The sequence below is a fragment of the Tamandua tetradactyla genome, chromosome 5, assembly GCF_023851605.1.
Source record: "Tamandua tetradactyla isolate mTamTet1 chromosome 5, mTamTet1.pri, whole genome shotgun sequence".
Lineage (NCBI taxonomy): Eukaryota > Metazoa > Chordata > Mammalia > Pilosa > Myrmecophagidae > Tamandua > Tamandua tetradactyla.
This window is the reverse complement of record NC_135331.1, coordinates 33,422,237-33,450,066: the sequence shown is the minus strand read 5'-3', so window position 1 is coordinate 33,450,066 and position 27,830 is coordinate 33,422,237. Positions and strand designations below refer to the sequence as shown.

The 27,830-nt window shown below is 40.6% G+C and overlaps 1 protein-coding gene and 1 long non-coding RNA gene across 8 annotated transcripts in view; both read left to right on the top strand.

Annotated features, from left to right (window-relative positions):
- Positions 1 to 8,257: 8,257 nt before the first annotated feature.
- Positions 8,258 to 11,707, top strand: LOC143684001 (uncharacterized). Of its 2 annotated transcripts, XR_013175786.1 has the most exons (4): positions 8,258 to 8,561; positions 8,940 to 9,031; positions 10,741 to 10,879; positions 11,582 to 11,707. It is a non-coding gene; the product is annotated as an uncharacterized LOC143684001 (long non-coding RNA). The 2 variants fall into 2 exon arrangements; XR_013175785.1 differs by lacking the exon at positions 8,940 to 9,031 and having other exon boundaries at positions 8,328 to 8,561.
- Positions 11,708 to 12,546: 839 nt separating this feature from the next.
- Positions 12,547 to 27,830, top strand: part of NF2 (NF2, moesin-ezrin-radixin like (MERLIN) tumor suppressor) — a 131,982-nt gene continuing 116,698 nt past the window's right edge. For 3 of the 6 annotated variants that reach the window (XM_077160622.1, XM_077160619.1, XM_077160620.1), the window contains exon 1: positions 12,548 to 13,567. In XM_077160622.1, coding sequence (XP_077016737.1) covers positions 13,454 to 13,567 — 114 coding nt within the window. In that variant the 5' untranslated portion in view covers positions 12,548 to 13,453. Of the gene's footprint in view, positions 13,568 to 27,830 lie in introns of all 6 variants that reach the window. The other 3 variants (XM_077160623.1, XM_077160624.1, XM_077160618.1) reach the window with 3 other exon arrangements.

The following is a 27,830-nucleotide window of genomic DNA, read 5'->3' as shown; positions in this document are numbered from 1 at the left end:
ACATGACCTGAGGTAAGGTCTGCAGACATGACCAGGGGCAGACAGAATCCACAGACATTTTGTTTTACTCCCTGTTTTTTACAGGCTTTAGGAGTACATAAATTCTTACATAAATTCATAAGGTGATACGCACAAACATACATAAATTCATAAAGTTATAAAACAATAATACTGAGATGATACACATGAATTTATAAAGTTATACAAAAATACTGAGGTTAAACTTGTAAACTGCCTCACTTGGATCTAAGATGAGTCTCTTATAAGCAGCCTTTAGATGGATCATATTTTTAAATCCATTCGGCCAATCTGTATCCTTTAATTGGTGAGTTTAGTCCATTAACATTCAAAGTTAATACTGTAAAGGCATTTCTTGAATCTATCATCTTATTCTTTTGTTTTTATTTGTCAGATCTATATATTCTTTTCCCTCTCTCTCTTTTCATTCTTCAAGTTACTCTTCAATTCTGTGCCTTCCTCCAGACACCCCTCTCCTGCCTTTTTTTTTCAGCTGACAGTAAATGCCCTTTAGTATTTCTTCTAGGGCTGGTGTCTTGTTAACAGATGCTCTCAGCCTTTATTTATCTGTGAAAATTTTAATCTCTCCTTATTTTTATTTATTTATTTATTTGGGTGCATGGTCTGGGAATTGAACCCAGGTCTCCTACTTGAAAGGCGAGCATTCTACCACTGAACCACCCATGCACCCTTTTCCTATCTTTTGAAGGACAACTTGGCTTAATAGAGAATTCTTGGCTGGAAATCTTTCTCTTTCAGGATCTTAAATATGTTATACTACTGCCTTCTCACCTCCATGGTGCCTATTGAGTAGTCTGAACTCAGTCTTATGTGGTTTTCCTTGTATGTGGTGAGTTACCTTTCTCTTGTTGCTTTCAGGATTTTCTGTTTCTCTTCAATATTTGACAGATTGATTAATATGTGTCTTGGAGTAGGCATTTTAGATTTATTCTATTTGGTGTTCACTGGACTTCTTTGATTTGCGTATTTATGCATTTGAGAAGAGTTGGGACATTTCCCCTATTATCTTTTCAACTAATCTTCATAACCTTTTACTCTTCTCTTCTCCTTCTGGGATGCTGATGATTAATATATTTGTGTGCTTCATGTTGTCCATTATTTCCCTGAGATTCAATTCCAATTTTTCCATCTTTTTTGCCATTTGTTCTTTTGTGCATTCAAATTCAATTGTCCTGTCCTCTAGGTTATTTTGGTCTTTCTTCTGCTTCTTCAAATCTGTTGTTGTATATCTCTGATATTTTAAAATTTGGCCTACGGTATCTTTCACCTCTGTGAGATCTTCTATTTTTTCCTATTTATTCTTTCACATTCTTCTTTAATCTCTTCTAGTGTCTTCTTAATGTCCTTTATATCATTAGCCGACCCATTGAATTTATTTAAGAGATTTGTATAAACATCTTTGATTAGTTGTTCCAAATTCTGTTTCTCCTCCAGTGTTTAAATTTGATCATTTGGCTGGGCCATATCTGCCTGCATCTTCATATGCTTTATGATTTTCTGTTGGCTTCAAGGCATTTTTATCTTGATAGAGTTGTTTTGAAAGTTGATTTCCCTCACACATTTAAGGTTTTACATTTTCTTGGGCTTGCATTGAATGTCTCCTTTTGCACTTGGTTTGTCAGTAATTCCCTGCAGGATTCCTACAAGGGATGCAGCTCTACTTAAGTATCTGTTTAAAGTTAGATAGTTTCCTAGACTGCACTTTCCATTCCTTCCCAGCAGATAGTGCTCTTGGGCATTTTTTCCCTCTGAAGCCTGCCTCTCCACAACTGCAGCAGCTGGCTGAGCTGGATGATGACCTAGTGCAATTCCAGTCAGGTCTGCAGTCCCAGTGCATGCTGAAAGCCACCAAGTCCAGGGCTTTGAGGGGGGCAGTGTGTACCTCAATGGTGATTCCACTTGTGGATCTGCTTGGAATGACCTTGGGGTTGTGTAACTGGGTATTTCAACTGCCCCTACCCACAGCCAACCTGGAATTCCCTGCTGGCTCATTTGGTTTGGGACACAGGCCATGGCACAGCTTGTTTCCTTGTCCCTGCCTCTCCATTCATGCACTCCTGAGGGGTCCAGGCCTCCATATGAAAAAGGGACTAGTAGGCACTGTGCGCTAGCTGGATGGTCTCCATGCACAGGGAAATAAGTCTCCTGGCTTCTGGATTCTCTATGGGAGCGCCAGGCAGCAGAGCTGGTGGGGATGATCTACCAATCTAACTGAGGAGGTAAATTTCCTCTGTGCTGTCTCTTGTCCCCAGTGGAGTCATGACTGAACACACTCACTCTGTTCTATCCATCCCAATTCCTCTGCTTTTTCAACGAGGACCTCCACTATATGTGTAGAAGACACTCTCTGGTCACTTGTATCCTGTAACTTCTATCCTAGTCATTCTGTCACTTCTCTAGTTGTTTCATGGAGCAGGGGTGAACTCAGCCTATTCTTTTCCAGATTAAAAAAAATATTTTTTACCATCACAATCGACTTTTTTTTCCTTCTTTTTTTTTTTTGTGAAAAATAACATATATACAAAAAAGCTTTAAATTTCCAAGCACAGCACCACAATTAGTTGTAGAACATATTTCAAAGTTTGTCATGGATTACAATTTCACAATTTTGGGTTTTTACTTCTAGCTGTTCTAAAATACTGGAGACCAAAAGAGATATCAATCTAATGATTCAGCATTTATATTCATTTGTTAAATCCTATCTTCTCTGTAAAGCTCCACCATCACCTTGATCTTTCCATCCCTCTCTTTAGGGGTGTTGGGCTATGGCAATTCTAATTTTTTTTTATTGGAAGGGTTTGTCACTAATGTGGGGTAGGGAGATGGAATTATCTGATGTTCTGGAGAAGGTGGTTTAGGTCTCAGGATTTATCTGGGCCAGGAACCCATCTGGAGGTTGTAGGTTTCTGGAAAGTTTCTCTAGTGCATGGAACCCTTGTGGAATCTTATATATTGCCCTAGGTGTTCTTTAGGATTGGCCAGAATGGTCCTGGTTGGGGGTTGGCAGGTTATGATAGGTAGCAAGGTCTAACTGAAGCTTGCATACGAGCAAGCCTCTCGACTCTGAACTCTGTCTGCCATTGATACTTTATTAATTACACTTCTTTTCCCCCTTTTGGTCAGGATGTAATTGTTAATCCCACGGTGCCAGGCCTGGATTCATCCCTGGGAGTCATCTCCCATGTCACCAGGGAGACCTTTTCCATCCTTTCACTTTCAATCTATTTGTATCCTTGAGGCTAAGATGAGTCTCTTGTAAGCAGCAAGTAGCTGAATTATGTTTCTTAATCCATTCTGCCAATCTGTACTTTTTAATTGGTAAGTTTAGTCCATTAACATTCAAAGTTATTACTGAAAATGCGTTTCTTGAATCCACCATCTCATCTTTTTAATTTTATTTGTCAGCTCCATATATTCTTCTCCCTCTTTATTTTCATATTCTTTAAATTACCCTTAGTGGTACTCTTCAATTCTGTGCCCTCCTCCAGACCTCCCTCTCCTGCCTTTTTTTTTTTTTTTTTTTCAGCCAGCAGAACACCTTTTAGTATTTCTTGTAGGGCTGGTCTCTTGTTGACAAATTCTTTCAGGACTTCTTTGTCTGTGAAAATGTTAATCTCTTCCTCAATTGTGAAGGACGATTTGGCTGGGTACGGAATTCTTGACTGGGAGTTTTTCTCTTTCAGGATCTTGAATATATCATACCACTGCCTTCTCGCCTCCAGGGTGCTCGTTGAGTAGTCTGAACTCAGTCTTATTTGGTTTCCCTTGTACTAGATGTACCAGATGGTTTTTCTCTTGCCACTTTCAGGATTTTCTGCTTCTCCTCAACATTTGACAGGCTGATTAGTATGTGCCTTGGGGAAGGCCTATTTGGATTTATTCTGTTTGGACTTTGTTGGGTTTCTTTGACTTATATATTTATGTCCTTTATAATGGTTGGGAAGTTTTCCCCCATTGTATCTTCAACTACTCTTCCTAGCCCTTTACTCCTCTCTTTTCCTTCTGGATCACCAATGATTCTTATATTTGTGTGCTTTGTTTTGTCTGTCATTTCCCTGAGTTCCAATATTTTTTTAAATCTTTTTTGCCATTTGCTGTTTTGAATCTTCGAAGTCAATTATTCTGTCCTCTATATCACTTATTCTTTCTTCTGTCTCTTCAAATCTGGTGCTGTGTGCCTCTAGTATGTCTTTTATTTGGTCAACAATCTTTAATCTCTGTGATATCTGCTATTTTTCTATTTATTCTTTCAGATTCCTCTTTATGCTCTTCTACTGTCTTCTTGATCTCCTTTATGTCATTTGCTATCCCACTTGTTTTATTAAGTAGCATTGTATGAACATCTTTGATTAGTTATTCCAACATCTGTGTCTCCTCTGGTGTTTTCATTTGGTCATTAGACAAGGCTATATCTGTCTGCATCGTGATGTGCTTAGTGATCTTCTGCTGTCTCCATGGTATGTAAATATCTTGATTGATTTTGGGAATTGATTTCTTTCAGTAGTCTAAAGCCTTGTGTTTGTAGGATGGTTGTACAGTAGGGAGCAGGATATGGGGAGGGGCACTCAATGCGGTGATTTGTTACAAGGGCAGGTGTAGGTGCAGGTTGGGGATGTTACACTGATGCTTGTGAACATGGGTGCCCAACAGCCAGGGAGTATATAGCTGTGCAGGTGCGGCAGTCTTGGGGGCATAACCCTGGTGTGTGATGGTCTAGGGCATGGGGCCCTTTGTGAGCATGCATAGAGCTGTGGCAGCAGGTCAGCGTTAAGCCTTCTTTGATTGGGGGCAGATGTGACCCACTGCGCAAGTTGGCATTTTCTCAGAGGTGGGAAGTGAGGCTGAGGGCCATGCGCATGCGCGATTCTAGGACTGCTGTAAAGTGTGGTTCCCAGAACTGAATGACATGATTGGGGCCCATGTGCATGCATAGGCCTGGAAGTGCTGTAAACGGATGCGCAAAGCTCAAGGGGTGCAGAGCGAGGCTGTGCGACACTATGGGTGGCCGGTGCGGGTAGCCTAGGTATGGAGGCCAGTGCCCGCAACCTTTATGCACTGGCAACAGCCTGCAGGGAACAGGGAGGGGGAGGCAGTGGTCAGGAGGAGTGCAGGAGAGGTGGGTTGGGCTGCACTTGGGGTGGGGGTGTGGGGGCAGGTATATGCAGTAGGCTGGTGGGGTGGGGACGCCTGTACCGCGGGGAATGGGAGCTGATGATGGGGTTTGGGTGCATGGGGTGTGGGGTGAGTTGCCACTCACATGGCAGTGCTGGTGAGGGTAGCCAGCCCAAGGAGCATGGCCTGGCTTACTTCCTAGTCCCGGGCTCCCATCCATGCAATCCTGCGGCCTCCATGCCAGCTTTCTGCTTCTCAGTTCCTTGGCCTCTGCAACCAAGGCTGACCCATGTGGTGCAGAAGCCTCTCCCAGGTCAGCCCCACTCCCGAATCGATGCCGCAGTTGCCCTCTTGTCCCTTCTCCAAGTTTTTCGTGGAGCAGGGCTAATCTCGAGCTACTCTATTCAGCCATCTTCCTGGAAGTCACTACTCCTCGGCCCATTTTTGATTGTTTGTCTTTTTTATTTTCAAGTTGTAGGAGTTTGTTTTATATATATATGTTCTAGTTAGTAAACCTTTATCAGATACATGGTTTCCAAATATTTTCTCCCATTTTGTAGGTTATCTTTTCACTGTCTTGTTAATGTTCTTTGATGCACAAAAGTTTTTAATTTTTCTGGTCCCATTTATCTATTTTTTCTTTTGTTGCTTGTGATTTTAGTGTAAATTTTTTAAAGTCCATTGTTTACTACACAGTCCTAAAGATATTTCCCTATTTTTTTTTTTTTTGGTAAGAGTTTTAGAATATTAGCTCTTATATTTAAGTCTTTGATCCATTTTGAATTAATTTATGTATCTGGTGAGAGGTAAGGGTCCACATTCATTCTTCTTCAGGTGGATTTCCTGTTGTCCCAGCACCATTTGTTGGAGAGAATATTCTTTCTCATTGAATGGATTTGGCACCCTTGTCAAAAATCAACTGGCCATAGATATATGGATGTAACTCTGGATTCTCAATTCTATCCCATTGGTCCATGGTATATGTCTATCCTCATGCCAGTGCCACAATATTTTAATTACTGTAGTTTTGCAGTAAGTTTTGAATTCAGGAAATATGAGTCTTCTAATTTTGTTCTTTTTCAAGATTGTTTTAGCTGTTTGGGGTACGAGGAACACTTTTTTTTTTTTTTTTTTTTACAGTCAAATAGCTTAATAAGTCCCATGCCAGAGAGCCCTGAGAGTTCTACAAGGAACTCTTAAGCAGGTTATATCACAGAGAAGTAGAAATGCCAACTCAGATCTGTCTGTCTGTCTCCACTACTGCAAGCGACATCCTGGGCAAATTCAAACGTCCTTAATTCAGAGCATGAAGGGAACAGGGTGAATACTAGTGATTTTCTATAGTGTTCTAGGTTTGTTCCCACAGTTTTTTCCAGAAAGATGTTATTATGCACAGCCTGATTTTGTTTGGACTCAGCAAGTCAGTGCGGTGCCTTGGAAAGCATGCTGGCCAAGGTCTCAGAAATCTTAGGTCCCAGGGTCACCTCGGTTTTTACCAGCCAAGTTGAGTCACCTTCTTGAGCCTCAGGTTGCATACAGGTGGGAACCTCTTAATTTGCACCCCACTCCAAAAAGAATGCAGTGCAGCTTGTAAAAATACAACTAGATGCATTTCCCAATACAACTTATGTAGATAGTTTGATTGAACACCATAAGTACTTGGAATCTCAGGTAGGACATGAGATTTTGTTGGTTTGTCCAGAGTGATGCCCCAATGAATCCCAGAGTGATTCGATCAGGGAGTGGAAAAGTATTTGCAAAGTCTTGGTGAGAACAGGGAGAAATTCAACTTCCCCAAGTTGAATTCTTGATATTATCACAAGCAGTGTGGACAACCAAAGCTATGGGCTGAGCCCCCAGTCTTGGGGTTTGTTCATATAGAACTTAACCCCACAAAGGTTAGGTCAAGTCTACTTAAAATTTAGGCCTAAGAGTCACCCCAACAGAGCCTCTTTTGTTGCTCAGATGTGGCCTCACTCTCCAGCCAACACAACAAGCAATCTCACCACCCTCCCCGTCTACATGGGACATGACTCCCAAGGGTGTGGACCTTCCTGGCAACGTAGGACAGAAATCCTAGAATGAGCTGAGACTCAGCATCAAGGGATTGAGAAAAACCCGAGGATGAGCTGAGACACAGCATCAAGGGTTTGAGAAAACCTTCTCGACCAAAATGGGGAAGAGTGAAATGAGACAAAGTGGCAATGGCTGAGAGATTCCAAACAGAGTTGAGAGGTTATCCTGGAGGTTACTCTTATGCGTTAAGTAGATATCACCTTGTTATGCAAGATGTAATGGAGAGTCTGGAGGGAACTGCCTGAAAATGTAGAGCTGTGTTTCAGTAGCCATGTTTCTTGATGATGATTGGATAATGATATAGCTTTCACAATGTGACTGTGTGATTGTGAAAACCTTGGGTCTGATGCTCTTTTTATCTACCTTGTCAACAGACGAGTAGAACATATGGAATAAAAATAAATAATAGAGGGAACAAAAAAAAATACAACTAGAACATCAATCAAAGCAGGAGAAAACCTAAGACAGAGTAGATTAGAAATTACCATGGGATACGGTAAGGGGGGAGGTAAATGATGTTTGATGGGTATAAAGTGTAATATTTGGAAGTTTAGAAATAAAATTAATAACAAAAACCCAATCATTTATTATCTCACAGTGTTCTTGGGTATGGAGTCCAGGCATGGCTTAGTTGTATCCTCTGTTCAGGGTCTCACAAGGCTGCAAAGTGTCAGCCTAACTGTCCTGCTTTTCTGGAGCTCAGTGTCCTTTTCCAAGCTCATTCAGGTTGTTGGCAGAATTCAGTTCTTTGTGGTTGTAGGACTGAGGTCCCCCTTGTCTCGCTGGCTGTTGGCCAGGGATTACTCTCAGCTCCCAGAGGCCACCCATGCCAGTTCCTGGCTATGTAGGTGGTTAACAACAGGGATGTTTGCGTTTTTCAAGGTTGGGAGGCACACATCTCCCTGACTTCTTCCATCTCCGACCCCTAGACCTCGTATTTTTTTATTTTGGTTTGGAAGAACCAGTTGAATTTCTCAGGGAAGTTCCTTACAATGGTGGTGCTTGGCTCAAGCCATTGGGTTTGCTACCTGGGTCTCTAGAGGTGGGAGGAGACACAAAAGTGCTTAAGGCTGAGGTCACAATTATGCCCTGGATACAACAACCAGGAAAAATCATGTTGATCAAGGAAACAAAAATCCCTCAAAACTCTGTTTTTTTTTTTTTTAAATCAAATGAATAAAAATAAATGCCAGAGCCCCAGCTCTGAGGATGATGGCCTGTCCACCCAGAGCCATGGCTGCTACAGTCAGTGGTCCTTGATCAGCCCTGGACCCAGCCATCACAAGGGTGGGTCCCACAATCCTTCCTTGGTGCAAGTCCCAGTGATGTCCCAGGTAGGGGGTCAAGGTGACACATGGAGGGTGAAGCCCTCAAGTGAGGAGTAAGGGACAGAGTCTGCTTTTTTGATTGGGGCAGGACAGAAAAAGTCACCTTCCCTAATGTATGGGAAGAATTTTTGTTCTCTAGAAAAATCAGATTTGCCGAGAAGGGCAATGTTGGTGCTGACTGGTACATCGATTCAGGGGTGGGTGGGGAGGAGGAATAGGAAGAGATGTTGGGGTGGGGGCTGGCTCAGCCCTTCCAGCTTTCCTTGATGGCTAGTGCAGAGGTGCTCAGAGATTGCTGAAAAGTTCATTTTTCTTGCTCCAGTACATCTGCGGGGCCTGTTTGCAGCGGTATTTCTGATGTGTTCTGTCTTTGGCCACATCCAGGGAGATGGTGAAGTCCAGGATGGGGTCAGAGGAGGAAGAGGATGCTGTGGGGTCCTGTTCTGGGACTGTCCTGGGGATTCAGCTCCTCACTGGTATTAGACCTCCTTTTAAAAAGTTTTATTGTGGATATATGTATCACCCAATTTTCCATTTTAACCATTTTTAAGTGTACAACTCTGTGGCAGTCCCAGTCAGGATAATCTCTTTCTGAGTCACTCATCTGATTGGGGACTTTATATCTGCAAAAAATCCCTCTCACCATGCAAAGTACAAAATCACTGGTGAATATCACACATACCACAAGTCTTGCCCACCCTCAAGGGGAGCATTATTCAAGGGAGTGGGTCACTGGAGGTTATCTTACAATTCTGCCTACCATACTGCTTATCTGTGGGTTCTAATTTCCTTTTTATGAAGCATGTGAATTACTTGTAAAATAAAGAAAAACAGAATAAAAGTTACTAAAAACAAGAACAAAACAAGCAAACCAGTTGCCCATGAAAAATACAAATGCTGCAGCATAAGAGATTTCTCTGGTGGGTCTTTATAGAAAGGATGCTGTCAGAACCTTTGTCAGAATTCCTTGGGGCTAGTTCTTATTACAGCTTCTCTGCAGGACACTACCTTCGTGCCAATGTGTAGGAAAAGTAATTCTGCAAATAGCTACAATGACAATGCAGCAGTCCAGATTTAGGCAGAATGGCCACAGTCTAGAGTTCACATGTAGCATCTAGGACAAATTGACTTAATCTGGGCTCTATAGATGTGCTTTGGAGGAAACTTTCCATGAACTTCTGGAAAGCATATGCAAAATTTTGTGCATGTGTGCATTCCTTTGAGAAGGTCCACTGATTTCATCAGATTCTCGGTAGAATGTTTTTGATTAAAAAAGAGCAAAGAATCACTGCTCTAGGGCAGGGTCCCTTTATTTTGGCACTATTGATATTTTGGGTTGAATAATTCATTGTCATGGAAGCTGTCCTGTGAGTTGCAGGATCCTTAATACCATCCTGAGGCCAGGAGCATCCTCTAGCTGTGACAACCAAAAACCTTCAGACATTGCCACATGTACCCTGGGGGCAAAATCCCTCTCGGATGAGAACTGCAGTATTCTTTGGAGCTCAGAAGAAAGCTTTCTTCCAAGATGTATTAGTTAGGGTTCTCTAAAGAAACAGACTCAACAGGGAACACTCACAAATATAAAATTTATAAAAGTGTCTTATGTGACCGCGGGAATGCAGAGTCCAAAATCCACAGGGCAGGCTGTGAAGCCGACGATTCCAATGGAGGGTCTGGATGAACTCCACAGGAGAGCCTCACCAGCCAAAGCAGGAAGGATTCTTCTCAATCCTCCTTAAAAGGCTTCCAGTGATTAGATTGGGCATCACTCATTACAGAAGACACTCCCCTTTGGCTGATTACAAATGGAATCAGCTGTGGATGCAGTTGACATGATCATGATCTAATTCTATGAAATGTCCTCATTGCAACAGACAAGTCAGCACTTGCCCAACCAGACAAACAGGTACCACCACTTCGCCAAGTTGACACATGAACCTGACCATGACACAAGCTTACTCAGGTTATTGGCAAAATTCAGTTCCTTGGGGTTATAGGACTGAGAATCACTCCCCCTCCCCCACAACACACACACACACACACACACACACACACACACACACTTTGGCATGCATGAGAATCCCCTGGAGGGTTTGTTAGAACAAGGCCCCTGGGTCCCAACCCCAGAGTTTTTGATTCAGTTCTTCTGGGGTGGGGCCTGATAATTTGCTTTTCTAATTAGTTCCCAGGTAAAGCTGACAGTGCTGTTTTGAGAACCACTGGTCTTCTGGAAGAAATGGCTGAATTCGATGTAAATCAGGCTTAAATCTGGATTTAAAGCCGTCTGGGTGGAAGAGGCAGCTCTATCAATTATGATCATGGTAGAGATGATAATTACCTCATTTTAGCCATAACAGTTTCTTCCCGGATAAATCAGGGATAAAATAACTACCAAAAGGAGTTTTGGTAAAGATGAAAAGAAACAAAGTATGCAAAGCACTTTGCAGGGTGCCTTATATTGTAAGCTCTTCATGTATGGTAGCTATTGATTGGGCTCTCATCATTGAGAACATAAGCATTTCCTCATGTCCTGCATTTATTCACTCAGTAGATATTTATTAACTGGTGTCTATGTACTGGTTCTTTCTTAAGATGCTGTACCTTATTTCACTGTACCCTCCTCAAACCCTTATCTGGTGGGTATTATCATCATCTGCTTATTCTTTGTGAATGGCAATTCAATGCCTATATAATATTCCATCTAATTTTATTCCTGGCCCCTCCCTTCTGAGATTCAGACCCATAGGTATACCTGGATGATCTCCCGGAAGGTTGAATTCAAGCTTTTACCTCTAACACACAGTGCCTAGCACCTAGTAGGCCTTCCACAAATAGGAGCTATTACTGGCCACCTACGTTATTTTTTAGTCCCTGTTGTTGAATCCACCTCCTTCCTTTACTCCTCCATTAGCTCCCAGAGTCACTTATTTTCTGTCAGTAGTCTTGGCCCTGGGTTAAAGCTCTGATTTGCTGTCCCAGTGGGGAGGCCACAGGAGAATCGAGTCCTGTTCTTTCACCCGCAGGGAAGAACTGAAGCAATGAAAATGAAGACACTCCCACGCCAAGCCAGTATTGCCTAGAAAAATCAGTTCGGTGGAGACAATTTGCTAGCTGCATCCAGGACATAAAGTTAAGTTCCCCAGATGAAATCTCTCTTGGTGTGCCAGTAAATGATTGCTGAGGCAGGGCTGGTGTTTCATGGCACAGCAGGGGCTTGCCGGGAACAGCTAGATTTATCCATTATCCACTTACAGCAACAGTGTCTGGAGAGTGCTCCAGAAGTGTAATTCACGTTTCGTGGCTGCAACAGGGAGCAATTTGGAAGTCACAACCAGGGAAACATGGTCGTGACACCAGCAGGCTCTTGATCTGCGAGACCTAGGTTCAAATCCCAGCTTTGCCTCTCCCTATTCCAGTAAGTTCACAGTCTTCTACCGAGCCTCTCAATTTCTTCATCTGTAGGGCGAGAGCGATGCTAATGATTATTAACATTTAAGGAGCACTTACGGTGTGCATAACATTGCTTCTATTTGGATAGTAATGATTATTGTAAAATAGGAAAATATAATTTATTAATTTAATACAGAAAGGTGTAATTGCCTCTCACACCCGTTATAACTCTTATAATACTAAACAATAATTAATACACGTGTATAGTTCGAAGATGCAAATCACATAAAGTACAAAATGAGAAATGCTTTCAATTTTACGACAGTATTGGACCTTCAAAAACAGCAGTATCACAGCAGTCAACCTATTGTTTGTCAGACACCGTTCTAAAACTTTATATGTTAACTCGCTTAACATTGCGAGGTAGGCACATTATTATCCCCCTTCGATAATATTATCTCTCCTAAAGCGAAGCAGAGAGATCTGGCTGGATAGTGCCGACAACCTAAGAAGACTCCACAAGCGTTCTAAGTGTTCGTGAGGTCACTATATGTAATTAAGGGCCAAACAGGAATATTCAACGCGTGTCCGAAACGCACTTTCCTACGGCGCGACGCTCGCGCGTGCTGCGTCCAGAAAACAGTGCCTCAGAGGACCAGGGGAGGACCTGGCTCCCTCGCTGGAGCCAGCCCGTGCGTGGGGACGCAAGAAAGGCGCGTCGGGAGCTGACGCCTCAACCAATCTTGCTAGAGAAGGCGTGAGCCTAAGAACAAAAGTGTTCGGAGTGGCTGCTGCTCCAGCCACTCAGGGCCGAGTCCAAGCTCTGCATCTCCAGTTAGGGCGCAACTTCTAATTGATGGAGCCGCTCTGAAGGAGGCGGGACGGAGCTGGAAAGCCCCGCCTCCCTTGGAGTTTTCAACCAACCGCACAGTCGCCGGGCTCCGCAGGGTGGCCCAGCAACCGCCGGGTTCGGTTGCGCTGAGAGAGGGGCCTGAGGGCGGGGCGGGAGCGGGCTGGGGACTCGGGTGAGGGGACGCTTCTCGGGGGCGCGCGGAGCGGGAACGGTGACAGGCCCGCGCGCGCGAGCGCGTCGCTCCCGGCTGCAGCTCGGCCCTGCCACTCCGGTCGGCCGCTGAGAGGCGCGCGGGGTCTGGGCCGCCGCCGTCGGGGAGGGCCCCATTCCCGGAGGACCCGGGGGTCCCGGGCATCCCGGGCGTTCCCGAGCGCCGGGCTGCGCCCGCCCCGTTAGTACTCGCTCGCGTCCTCTACACGCGGCGGGCAGGACCCGCCCCCCGACGCCCCTTTCGGCTCCGGGTTTCAGGGTCTTCGCGGCCCATGCGGGCCGCTAGACGCCCGCGCCGCAAAGACAGCTCCCGGGCCGGCCGGCCGGCCACCATGGTGGCCCTGAGGCCTGTGCGGCTCCTCCAGGGGGGCTAAGAGATCCAGAGCGCAGGCTTCGGGGCGGGGGTGGTGGTGGCAGGGGGCCCGGACCCGACTCCCGCGCCATGGCCGGGGCCATCGCTTCCCGCATGAGCTTCAGTTCGCTCAAGAGGAAGCAACCCAAGACGTTCACCGTGCGGATCGTCACCATGGACGCCGAGATGGAATTCAACTGCGAGGTAACGCCCGCAGCCCCGACTGGCAGCGGTGAGGGGAAGCTGGGCCGAAACCCCTCTCCACCAAGCCCCGGCGCGGGGTTGGGCACCGACCGAGGCGCCGCTGCCACGGTGACAGTCCAGGTGGAAGTGTGAGGGATTCTGCTTACATCACCTGCTGATCGTAGGTAGAGAGGGTTAGAACCAGAAGGGTCTGTCTGGGCTTAAATCCTCGTGTTAAAGGTGTTTTCTCTTCCAGGGGCTTTGAGGGTTTGGGAGAACTTTCTTTCTGGAGGTTGTTTTCATTCATTGCTATTGGAAGAGGCTGGAAGCATCTGTGGCAGGGAATTATCGCTCTCAGTTTCGAGCTTAAGCTCTGAGTTTTTAACTTCATTAGGTAATGGAGTTTTTAACTTCATTAGGTAATATTATTAAGCACCCCAAGTATTGAAAGTTGCATCTTGTCTATTGGAAAGCCTGTCCTTGCTTCCTGTTTTCAAAGTTTAAATTTTCAGGAAAAGATTCTTTGACAGAAAGGATGGTGGCTTCTATTTACTTTTCACTATTACTCCAGGATGATAATAGTTATCGTTGTTGAATACTTTCTAAGTGTTAGTCATGCACAAATTTGATCTTCACAACACAAGGAGGTAGGTACAATTATTATTATCATTACCCCCCCCCAAACTATATATCTAGTAAATGGCAGAGTGGGACTTTGAACCAAGCTTTTAGTCAGCACAGTACTGTTTTCAGGTAATTAAGTTTTTGTTACTCAGAGTGTGGTCTACAGACCACAGCATCAGCAGCCTTGACCTAAGTCAGGGATTGGAAACTTTTTTTTCTGTAAAGGGCCACGTAGTAAATATTTTCGACTTTGTAGGCCATGGAGTTCTCTGTTACAACTACTGAACTCTTTAAGCCTACTGTTAAAGTGCAAAATCAGTCTTAGACAGAATTGACTTCCAGTATGACAATGGGATGGGCTCCACAGACCCACTGGGGTTCTCACCTGCCATGCTGGAGATTGGGCTTCAATTCCTTGAGCCTGCTTATGCAAAAAGAAAAAAAAAAAGGACAACAACAACAAAAACAATTATTTATTTATTTTGGCATGGGCAGGCTCCGGAAATCAAACCTGGGCCTCCGGCATGGCAGGTGAAAACTCTGCCACTGAACCACTGTTGCCCACTCTAAAAACAATTATTTTTTAGATTATTATTATTTTAACAATTATTTTTAGCTTTTGGAAATGGTCCTAAGGGTGAGTAACAAAGAAAGAAAATCTACTCAAAGTCAGTAAGAAAGACAGGCGTCTGTGGTATTTGAACCAAGACAGATCCCTCCCTCCCCACAACCAGCTCAGCAAGGTGGGACTGATAAATCCCAAGACTGGTACAGTCAAGACCACAGGGCTCCCTCTCCCTCCAGCTCGTATTTGGAGGGTTTTCTTCACGGGAGAAGCAGGACTTCAGTGTTTCAAATCCTGTCCCCAGCCACCTGTTGCTGTGGCTAAGTCCTGGGTGAATGTGGTCTAGAGGTGGTAGCTCTAGCACATGAGATGGTGGTTCCATGCCAGGAGACGCAAGCCCAGTGCAAGATGTCCCCAGTGCAAGATGTCACTAAGAGAGCTTGCTAGTATCCCCAAACCCAGTTCCAGAGCCCTAGTTCAGAATCTTTTGTCTTGGTAGGAAAAGCAGGTCATAAAACAGATGTTTCCTAATCTCTTCCCAAAGGACTGACATCGTTTGCTACAGAGCATTGAGAAGTTTGTGCCTAAGGGTGCTCTCAGAGACAGTGGTGTATGTGGAAAATATTCATGGATTTCATGAAAATTCAGCCTAGGTTGTTTGCTGGGTAGTTTTTGGGAAACAATAGGGGAATTGGACCCCTGAAGGAGCCCTTCTGTGATCTGAATAAATATCACATACTGATCTGAGAAGCTATTCCCTCAAAGGAGCCATAGTTCGATTAGGTTAGTTTGTATAGCAGTTTATTTCTCAGGGTATTGGTGAAAATAATAGACACATCAACCAGTAATTAGTGTAGCTTTATGACTGGGTATGGTCAGGGAAAGAGAGGAAGAGACCATTACGCAAACCACCATCATCCGAGGATGACTGGGGCATACCCAAAGCTTTCTGAAGAGCAACATCAGAGCCTTAGTCCTATAGGGAGGGGGAAATAGACTTCCCTAAAATAATCTAGCCTGTCAACAAAACATATACAAGCAAATAACAAGCCCTTCCCCTCTGAGGGGAGGGTAGTACCCAGAATTACTACAATATATTATCTAAAGTGTCTAGTTTCTAACAAATAACATTACAAGGCATGCAAAGAAACAGGAAAATATGACCCAAGTGCTAGAAAAGAAAGCAGGCAACAATTACTCTCTGTGAGAGCAATCAGATGTCCAATTTAACAGACAAAGACTTCAAAGCAGCCATTAAAAATATGTTCATAGAACAAAATGAGAACTTGGTTAAAGAAGTAAAGGAAGATATGCTGACAATGTCACATCAAATAGAGAATACCAGTAAAGAGATAAAAGTTATAAGTGAGCCAGAAGAAAATTCTGGAGTTGAAAAGTACAATAACTGACATAAAAAATTCACTAGAGGAACTCAATAGTAAATTTGAACTGGAAGAAAGAATTAGCAAATTTAAGGATAGATTGACAGATTATGGAAGCCAAAGAAAAATTAATAGAGCCTCAGAGAAACTGGGACGCCATTAAGCACACAAATGTATGCATCATAGGAATACCAGAAAAAGAGAAGAGAAAGAAGTAGAAAATATCTTAAAAAAAAAAAAAAAAAGAAAAGGCTGAAAACCTTGAAAGCAGCAAGAAAAAAAACCAATTTGTTACAAGGGACCCTGATAAGATTAAGAACTGGCTTCTCAGCAGAAACAGTGGAGGTCAGAAGGCAGTGGAATAACATATTCAAAGTGCTCAAAGAAAAACACTATCAACCAAGAATATTTTGGTCCTATTTGAACCAAGACATGTCCCCCTCTCCCCCTCCCAGCTCAACAACAGGGGACTGGTACAACGTAAGACCAATACAACTCCAGATCGGTACAACCAAGTCCACAGCAAAGCTATCTTTCAAAAGTGAAGACTAAACAGAGACTTTCCTAGATAAATAAAGATTTATTGCCAGCAGTCCTGCTTTACAAGATATACTAAAGGAAGTTCTTCAGACTGTATTGAGCTAGGGAAATGACTACAAAATGGTAGAGTACTGTTGGGTTTCTAGTGATAATACATGTAATAGATATAGCAATAATTCTACAAAATGGGGGTAAAGGGAATAAAGCTATATAGAAGTAGCATTTCTGTGTAACTTGGGAATTAAGCTAGTATAAATTTGAGGCTGATTCTGATAAGTTAAAATTATATATAATACATCCTAAGGCAACCACTAAAAAATCCCAAATATATATAGTGAAAAAAATCATTAAAGCCATTAAAATGCAACATTATAAAACATCCACTTAATGCAAAAGAGAGCAATAAATATGGAATAGAGAACAAAAAAGATGTGGAAAGACCACAGTGAGATACCACTTTACACCCACCAGGAAGACTATTATTAGAAAACAGAAAACAACAAATATTGGTTTTTGTTTGCTGAAGCTGCCAGGATTGCAATACACCAGAAACAGAACAGCTTTTAAAATGGGAATTTAGTAAGTTGCGAGTTTACAGTTCTAAGGACATGAAAATATCCATATTAAGGCAAGGATATAAAAGTGTCCAAATTAAGGCAACCAAGGAAAGATACCTTGAGTCAAGAAGGCAGATGGGTCCAGAACACCTTTGTCAGCTGGACATTTGCTAGCTTTCTCTCCCAGCTTCTTGTTTCATGAAGCTACCCTGGGGGTGTTTTCCTCTTTCATCTCCAAAGGTGTCTAGCTGTGTGGACTCTGTTGATTCTGAAGCTTTTTCCAAAAGGGTTCCTGTAAACAATCCCACCTTGAATGGGTGGAGACACATCTCCATGGAAACTGTCTAATCAAAATTTATCACCCATGACTGGGTGGGTCACATCTCTATGGAAACAATAAAAAAGATGCCACTCAGCAATGAAGATTAAAGGACATGGCTTTTCTGGGGTACATAATAGCTTCAAACTGGCACAGTTGGCAAGGATGCCAAGAAATTTAAACCTTTATATATTGTTGGTGGCATTGTAAAAAGATACAACCTTTGTTGAAATTATTGGCTGTCCTCAGAAAGTTGAATATGGATCTGTCCCAACAATCCCACTTCTTGGTATATACCCAGAGGAATTGAAAGCAGGGACTTGAACAGATACTTGTATACCAGAGATTGTAACAGCATTATTCACAATAGCCAAAAGGTGGTAGCAACCTAAATGTCCATTGACAGAAGAATGGATAAACAAAATGTAGTACAGATGTACAATGGAATATTACCCAGCCATAAAAAGAAATGAAGTTTTGACACACGTTGCAACATGGGTGAATCTTGAAGGCATCATGTTGAAAGAAGTAAGCCAAGCACAAAAAGAGAAATATTGTGTGATCTTGTTTATATGAAATACCTAGAATAAGCAAATTCCATAGAGACAGATAGTAGATTACAGATTACCAGACACTAGGGGTGGGGGTGGGGAGAAAGAAAAATTACTGCTTAATAGGTGTAGAATTTCTGTTTGAGGTGAAGAAAAATTTGGGGTAATACATGGTTTGATGACAGCACATATTTTTAATTTAATTAATATCACTGAATTGTACACTTGAAAGTGGTTGAAATTGTACACTTGAAAGTGGTTTTGAGTTGTATATATGTTACTATGATAAAAAGTTTAAAAAAGACATGAAACATAATAAATTCAACCATATCAATAATATTAAATGTGAATAGTTTAAACCTATAGGTATGCCTAAGAGTTATTCTGGAGGACCTCTTTTGTTGCTCAGATGTGGCCTCACTCTCTCCAAGTCCATCTCTGTAAGTAAAATCATTGCCCTCCCCCCTATGTGGGATATGACATCCAGGGATGAAAGTCTTCCTAGTGGCGTGGGAGATGACTCTCAGGGATGAGTCTGGCCCTGGAACTGTGGGATCAACAATTCCATCCTGACCAAAAGGGGGAAAAGAAGTGTAACTAATAAAGTATCAGTGGCTGAGAGAGTCAAGAGGCTATTCTGGAGGTCACTCTTAGGCAAGCTTCAGTTAGATGTTACTACCTATCATAATTTGCCAAACCCCAACCAAAACCATTCCAGCCAATCCTAAAGAACACCTAGGGCACTATATACAATTCTGCAAAGATTCCATGCACTAGTGTTACGTTCCAGAAACCTCCAACCTCCAGATGGGTCCCTGGACCAGAAAAGTCCTGAAACCTAGAGGGCCCAACCTCTCCAGAATATCAGCTAGTTCCATGTCCCTACCCCATATTATTGATAGCCCATTCCAGCATGAAAAAGTTAGACTGGCGATAGCTCCAAATACCCCTAAAGAGTAGGTTAGAAAGATTAAAGGTGGTGGTGGAGTTACACAGAGAAAGTAGGGTTTAGTGAATGGATATGTTGGTCTTCAGTATCTTAGAGTAGCTAGAAGTAAAAACCTAATATTGTGGAATTGTAACCCATACCAAACTTTGAAATCTTTTCTACAACTAATTGTTGTGCTGTGCTTTGAAATTTATTGCTTTTTTATATGTATGTTATTTTTCACACACACACAAAAAAGTCTATTGTGATGATAAAAAAGTATTCCTTCTAGCCTCTTATGTTCTAGAGCAGCTAGAAGGAAAAATCTGAGAGGATGGTTTGGTATCTCAAGACAAACTGTTGGATCTGTCCTGCAACTACTTGTTGGAGAATGTTTTGGAAACTATTGCTTTTTTATTTCTTTGCTATGTATAAATATTATACAGTAAAAAGTTAAAAAAATAAAGGGTTGAAATAGTATAAAATTAAAGTTCTCTGATCATGGTGAAATTAATAAATTAGAAATCAATAACATAAAAAATTAGGGAAATTCATGATATATGGAAATTAAACAACACATTCCTAAATAACCAATGGGTCAAAGAAGAAATCACAAAGAAAATCAGAAAAAGAACTTTAGTTGAATGAAAATGAAGCTACAACATACCAAAATTTAGAAGATATGGCTAAAACAGAGCTTAAAGGAAAATTGTATAGCTGGAAATGTCTATCTGAACAAAGAAGAAAGATCTCAAATTAATAACATAGCCTTCCATCTCAAGACACTTGAAAAAGAAGAGAAAACAAAACCTAGAGCAAGCAGAAGGAAGGAAATAATAAAGATTAGAATAGAGTTAATGAAACAGAGAGTAGAAAAACAGTGGTTCTTTGAAAAGACTGACAAAACTGACAGACCTGTAGCTGTATTGACCAAGGAAAAAAAGAATTGGAAATGAAAGGGGACATTACTACTGATCTTATAAAAATAAAAGGATTATAAAATAATAATATAAACAATTGTACACCAATAAATTAGATAACTTAGATGAAAGTGACAAATTCCCAGAAAGAAAGCAATTACCTGAAGTGACTCAAGAAGAAATAGACATTCTGGATAGACCTATAAGTGAAGAGACTGAATTTTTTTTAAGCTACCCATTAAGAAAACCCCGGCCCACATGGCTTCACAGCTTAGTTCTACCAAACGCTTAAAAAATAATTAATATAATTTTTCACAAACTCTTCCAAGAAGTTGAATAAGTGGGAAAACTCCCACCTCATTCTAGGAGGCCAGTATTACTGTAATAGGCAAAGACATCACAAGAAAAGAAAACTACGGAACAATATCTTTTGTGTATATTGACACCAAAATCCTCAGCAGAATACTAGCAAACCAAATCCAGCAATGTATAAAAAGAATTTTGCACCATGACTATGTGGGGTTTATCTCAGGGATGCAAGGTTGATTTAACATTTAAAAGTCAATTAATATAATATGTCATCTCAATAGAGAAAGATAGCAGATAACGCCTTACTCGCCATGTGCCCTTCCAGCCAAGAGAGAAACCATGACTGTGTTCACCATGTGCCTTCTCGGATGAAAGAGAAACCCTGAACTTCATTGGCCTTCTTGAACCAAGGTATCTTTCCCTGGATGCCTTTGATTGGACATTTCTATAGACTAGTTTTGATTCGGACATTTTCTTGGCCTTAGAACTGTAAACTAGAAACCTATTAAATTCCCCTTTTAAAAAGCCATTCCATTCCTAGTATATTGCATTCCAGCAGCTATCAAACTAGAACATAGAGTTGGGCTTAGAGAGACTTCATAATTTTTGCCATCAAAGATGATGGACAACATTCTCATTTAGAACAAGATTTCTCAACCTTGGCACTATAAACATTTGGCTAGATAATTCCTTGTGTCTTGGGGGGGCTGTCTTGTGCATTACAGGATATTTAGCGGGTTCCTTGGTTTCTACTCACTAGGTACCAGTGACAGCCCCTCCCCTCCCCCCCAAGATATTTTCATGTGTCTTGTGGAGTAAAAACACCCTTTCAAGATGCATCTCTACATTGATAGGTAGAGATGAAAGGTTATAGTGGTGACATTCAGAGAGGCAGAATGGTATAAAGCAGAGCTTGTCATACTTTAGTGTATCCATAAATAGCCTGGGGATCTTGGTAAAATGCATATTCTGATTCAGTAGGTCTGGAGTAGGGCCCGAGATTCTGCATTCTGAACTCTCAGGTGATGCTGATGCTACTGACCTAGGGACCACACATTGCAAAGTAGTGTTACAAAGTGCATAGACTTTGAAATAAGACTGACCTGGGCTTGAATCTCACTTTAGTTACTACCTTGGGCAAGAAACTTAAACTCTCAACCTCAAATTGCCACATCAGTAAAATGTGGCCCAAAATACTGACCTTTCAGGGTTGTTATAAAGATTCATGGAATGGGCAGGCCATGGTGGCTCAGCAGGCAAGGATGCTTGCCTGCCATGCCAGAGAACCCGGGTTCGATTCCCAGTGCCTGCCCATGTAAAAAAAAAAAAAAAAAAAAAAAAAGATTCATGGAATGTGTAATGCCTGGAGGAAAGGAAGAAATAGAAGAGTCTGTAGTTGGCCTAATTAGGAAGGTTTGGGTCACCGTGGGCCACAGTCCTGTTGTGACTTGTCAAGCTGCTGCATCTCCAGTGGAAATACCTGTTTGTAAGTGATGTTCAAATAATCTGTTAAAAGTAGTACTAATTTGATTTATAATGATAGAGAGAGCTCTGAGAAGTGATTAGTCTTACTTTCCTGCCCCATTTTTATGTTGTGTATTAAACTGAGCAAGGTGTTAATGCAAGGAGATGGCAGGTGTGTTTTGAGAAGAAAGGAAGTGATACTTGTGAAATTCTTGGCTTTGTTGAGAACAAATGTAGGTGGCTTCTAAGAAGGACTCAATTTTAGAACCAGTGGCAGTTAAAATATGAATCAGATTATTTTATGCTAATAAGTTCAGACTTTCTGCTCTAGGGATAGGGGAAAAAATTTTTTCTTATACTACTTGCTGCATTGCACATTTGGTTTGATGCTTTGGAGGATTTTTCTACTTGAAAGATTTGATTGTTGTCATTTTGAGAAAGTGGGTACTGAATGTAATGTGCCAAGAAGCTAAATGGTTATATTATTTCTTATCTAGGGTGGAATTTTACTCTAATAATTCAGTCTATCATAAAAAGAGCCAGATATGGAAAATTTCTCAAAATTGAGTTGTGAACGTTTCTAATGTCATCTTATGTTGAAAATAAAGTGTCCAACTCCTGTTGGATGACATTCTAGATATTTTTACGTATTTAACTGAAAGTATATGATTGAATTAAATACTCATATTGCAAATAATTCTAACATATAACACATGGACATAAAGTAATCTGTGACAGAAGAAACGTTGTAAAGAGGAAAACAGAACAACTCTGGTATTTTCAGTAAGATGTTAAATCCTAGACACCCCAAGATTCAGACAAACAATACCCTTCTAGGTTATAAACTTGGGGAGGGTGGTGAGGGTTACTTCAATTGCTCAGTTATACATACTACTCCATATGAAGACAGTAAGAAAACTGTATTCTTATCTCAGAATAAAAGGCAGTCAACTACTTTTTTATGATGGGCTCCCCATGGAGTTTAAGCAGTGCCTGTGGATGGCATGGGTGTTGCGGGTCAGCTCTAAGGTGTGGATAGGCATGAGCAGATGATTAGTATGAAGAGTAAAGGAGGTGGTATGAGTGCCAAGACTATAAAACGAAGACGTATAGGGAATCATCTTCAAGATCTTGTGGTAGACAATGCTTTCTTTGACTTTACACCCAAAGCATAAGCAACAAAAGAAAAAATAGATAAATTGGACCTCCTCAAAATTAAATACTTTTGTATCTTAAGGGAATTTATTGAGGAAGTGAAAAGCAGCCTACTGAATGGGGGGAAATATTTGGAAACTATGTATCTAGTAAGGGTTTAATATCCAGATTATATAAAGAAATCGTACAACTCAACAGTAAAAGGACAGACAACCCAATTAAAAAATGGGCAAAAGATGTGAGTAGACATTTTTCCTAAAAGGAAATAAAAGTTGCTAAAAAGCAAGTGAAAAGATGCTCAGCATCACTAGCTATTAGGGAAATGCAAATCAAAGCCACAATAAAATATCATTTCACATTTACTAGAATGGCTACTATTAAAAAAACAGAAAACTGCAAGTGTTGGAGAGGATGTGGAGAAATATGAACACTCATTCGCTGTTGGTGGGAATGTAAAATGGTGCAGCTACACCATTTTCTACACCATTCTGAGGAATGGTGTGGCTGTTCCTCAGAAAGCTAAATATAGAATTGCCATATGATCCAGCAGTCCTGCTACCAGGTATCTACCCAGAAAAACTGATATATACCCAGAAGAACTGAAAGCAGGGACACAAACAGACATTTGCACATCGGTGTCATAGTGGCATTATTCGGAGTTGCTAAAAATGGAAGCAACCCATCAACTGATGAATGAATAAACAAAATGTATTATATATACAAGATGGAATATTATTCAGTTGTAGCAATCAGTGAAGTCCTGATGCATGTAACAACATGGATGAACCTTGAGGACGTTATGTTGAGTGAAATAAGCCAGACACAAAAGGACAAATATTATATAATCTCTTTAATGTGAGCTAATTATAGTAAGTAAACTCATAGAGTTAGAATTTAGAATATAGGTTACTAGTATTTTAGAATATAGGTTACTAGTAGATAAAATGAGAATAGAGAATGGGGAGCTGATGCTTAATTTGTGTAGAATTTTTAATTGGCTTGATTGTAAATGTTTGGAAACGGATAGAGGGGTAGGTAGCACATTATTGGGAGTGTAATTAACAGTGCCAAATTATGTGTTAGAATGTGGTTGAAAAGGGGAAGTTTTAGGTCATGTATGTTGCCATAGGGGAAGCTAGAGGATAAAACACGGACTGTATAACACAGTGAACCCTGTTGTTGGTGATTACTGTGCCTAGTGGTCCACATATAAAAATGTTCTTTCATGTATGTCACTATTACAAGGTGTTAGTAATAGGGTGATGTACTGGAAAAAATACACCTAATGCAAACTGTGGATTATAGTTAATGGTAATATATTTATTTTTTAGTGTGTGTGTATTTTTTTTTAACATTTTTAAATTGTGAGATAGAACATATATACAAAACAATAAATTCTGAAGTACATTTTAACAGGTAGTTATAGAACAGATTTCAAAGCTTTGTAAGGGTTATAGTTCCTTGATTTCATGTTTTTCCTTTTAGCTGCTCCAACACACAGACTATACAGAAATATCAATATAATGATTTAGTAGTCCTACTCATTTGTTAAATCCAAACCTGTATTATAACTGCTTTTCTCCTTTGATCCTTCTTCCAGTCTTTAGGGATATTTGGCTTATGCTCATTCTAATTTTTCATGTTGAAAAGGGATATGGGATAGGGGAATGTAACTGTTTGATGTTCTTGGAGAGACTGGCACCTCTGGGTTTCAGGACTTATCTGGCCTGAACGTTTTCGGTTTCTGAAAAGTAAACTTAGTGTGTGAAACTTTTGTAGAATCTCAGGGTGTTCTTTAGGGTTGACAGGAATGATGTTGATTGGGGGTTGGCAAACTGTGGCAATTAGCAGTATCTAAAACTTGCATAAGAGTAACCTCCAGAATAGCCTCTCAACTCTATTTGAACTCTCTTCACCACTGTTACCTTATTTTGCTACGTTTCTTTCCCTCCTTTTGGTCTGGACAATCCCATGTTGTCAGGGCCTGGCTCATCCCTGGGAGTCATGTCCCACGTTATCAGGGAGATTTTGTCCCCTGAATATCATGTCCCACATGGCGGGAAGGGTAATGGTTTTCCTTGCAGAGTTGGGCTTAGAGAAAGAGGCCACATCTGAGCAACAAAAGAGGTTTCCTGAAAGCAACTCTTAGGCATAATTATAGGTAGTCTTAGCTTCCCCACTACAAAAATAAGTTATTGATATCCAGTTCTCCCATGTGCATTTATTGAAAAGACTGTTCTGTCCCAGATTTGGGGGCCTTGTTGAAGATCAATTGACCATACATTTCATGGTCTATCTCCACACTCTCGATTCAATTTCATTAGTCTGTACTTCTGTCTTTGTACAGTGTGTGCAAAGTGTACTTTGACTACTGTGCCTTTCTGATAAACTTTAAAGTCAGGAAGTGTTAGTCCTCCCACTTTCTCTTTTTTTTATTTTTAGAATTTTTTTTAGCAATTTGAGGTCTCTTTCTTTTCCAAATATTGAATAACTAGCTTTTTGAAGTCATCAAAGTAGGTTGTTGGAATTTTGATTGGTATTTCATTGAGTCTGAGTCTGTAGAACAATTTGGGTAGAATTGACATGTTAATGACATTCAACCTTCTACTCCATGAACATGGAATGTCTTTCCACCGATTTAGATCTTCTTCGATTTCTTTTTGCCGTGTTTTTTAGTTTTCTGTGTACAGGTCCTTAACATCCCTGGTTAAGTTTGTTCCTAGATACTTGATTCGTTTAGTTGCTATTTTCAATGGATTTTTTTCCTTAATTGTCTTTTTCAGTTAGGTCATTACTTGTGTATAGAAACACTGCTGATTTTTGTACATTAATCTTGTATCCCACCACTTTGCTGAAATTATTTATTAGCTCAAGAAACTTTGTTGTAGATTTTTCAGGATTTTCTAAGTATAGGATCATGTTATCTGCAAATAATGAGTTTTACTTCTTCCTTTTCTATTTAGATGCCTGTAATTCCTTTCTCTTACCTGATCGCTCTAGCTAGAACTTCTAGTACAATGTTGAATAATAGTTGTGACAGTGGGCACCTTGTTTCATTCCCAGTCATAAGAAGAGTACTTTCAATCTCTCACCATTAAGTATGATGCTGGTTATGGGTTTTTCATATATGCACTTTATCAGCTTGAGGAACTTTCCCTTGAGTTTCACCTTTTGAAGTATTTTTATCAGAAAAGGATGCTGAGTTTTGTTGAATGCTTTTTTTCAGCATCAGTTGATATGATCATATGATTTTTCCCTTCCAGTTTATTAATGTGCTATATTATATTGATTTAATTTTTTGTGTTGAACCCCCATTGCATTCCTGGTATAAACCCCACTTGGTCATAATGTATAATTCTTTTAATGTGTTGTTGGATTTGATTTGCTAGTATATATATATTTTTAATTTGAGAATTTTTGCATCTGTGTTCATTAGGAAGATTAGCCTATAATTTTTCTTTCTTTAGCGTCTTTACCTGGTTTTGGTATTAGAATGATTTTAGCTTCATGAAATATGTTAGCTAGTGTTCCCTTTTCCTCAGTATTTTTGGAAGAGTTTGAGCAGGATTGGTGTTAGTTCCTTTTGGAATGTTTGATAAAATTCTCCTTTGAAGCTATCTGACCCTGGGCTTTTCTTTGTAGGAGGATTTTTGATGATTGATTGAATCCCTTTACTTATGATTGAATTGTTGAGATCTTCTGTTTCTTCTTGAGTCAATGTAGGTTATTTGTGTGTTTCTAGGAATTTGTCCACTTCATCTAGGTTTTTTAATTTATTGGCTTTTAGTTGTTCGTAATATCCTTTTGTGATTTTTAAAAATTCTTAAGGATCCATGATAACAACCCCTCTCTCATTTCTGATTTTTTTATTTGCATCCTCTCTCTTTTTTCTTTGTCAGTCTAGCAATGGGTCTTTCGATCTTACTGATTTTCTTAAGAATCAACTTTTGGTTTTGTTGATTCTTTCTTTTTTTTGTTCTCCAGTTTGTTTATTTCTGCTTTAATCTTTGTTATTTCTTTTTGTTTATTTGCTTTGGGGTTAGTTTGCTGTTCTTTCTCTAGTTCTTACAGGTGAGCAATTAAGTCCTTGATTTTTGCGCTTTTGTCTTTTTTAATATAGATATTTAGGACAATACATTTGCCTCTCAGCACTGCCTTTGCTGCAGCCTGTAAGTTCTGATATGTTATGTTTCTATTTTCATCTGTCTCCAGATGTTAACCAATTTCTTCTTTGATCCACTGATTATTTAAGAGTGTGTGTTTAAACTCCGTGTATTTGTGAAAGCTCTGGTTCTTTGGTGTTTATTGATTTCCAGCTTCATTCTGTTGTGGTCAGAGAAAGTGCGTTAAGTAATTTCAGTCTTACTTAATTTATAAAGACCTGTTTTGTGATCTGTCATGGAGAACATTCCATGAGCACTAGAGAAGAATGTATATCCTGGTGTTTTGGAGTGTAACAATGTATGTATGTTTATTAGGTCTTATTCCTTTATCACATTGTTTAAGTTCTCTATTTCCTTTTTTTTTTCATTTTAAATAGTTTTATTCACACATCATACAATCCAACCTAAGTGTATAGACATGCCTTCACCACCATAATCTGTTTCCTTTTTGATCCTCTGTCTGGTTCTATCTATGTATGAGAGGGGCATATTGAAATCTCCCACTATTGTTGAAATGTCTATTGCTCCCTTCAGTTTTGCCAGTGTTTACCTCCTGTACTTTGGAGCTCTTTGATTGGGAACATAAACATTTATGATTATTCTTCTTGGTGAATTGTCCCTTTTATTAATATGTATTGTCTTTCCTTGTCTCTTATGATATCTTTCCATTTAAAGTCTATTTTATCTGATATTAGTATAGCTACTCCTGGTTTCTTTTGGTTACAGCTTTCATGGAACATCTTTTTCCATCCTTTCACTTTGAATCTATTTGTATTCTTGGGTCTAAGATGAGTCTCTTGTAAGCAG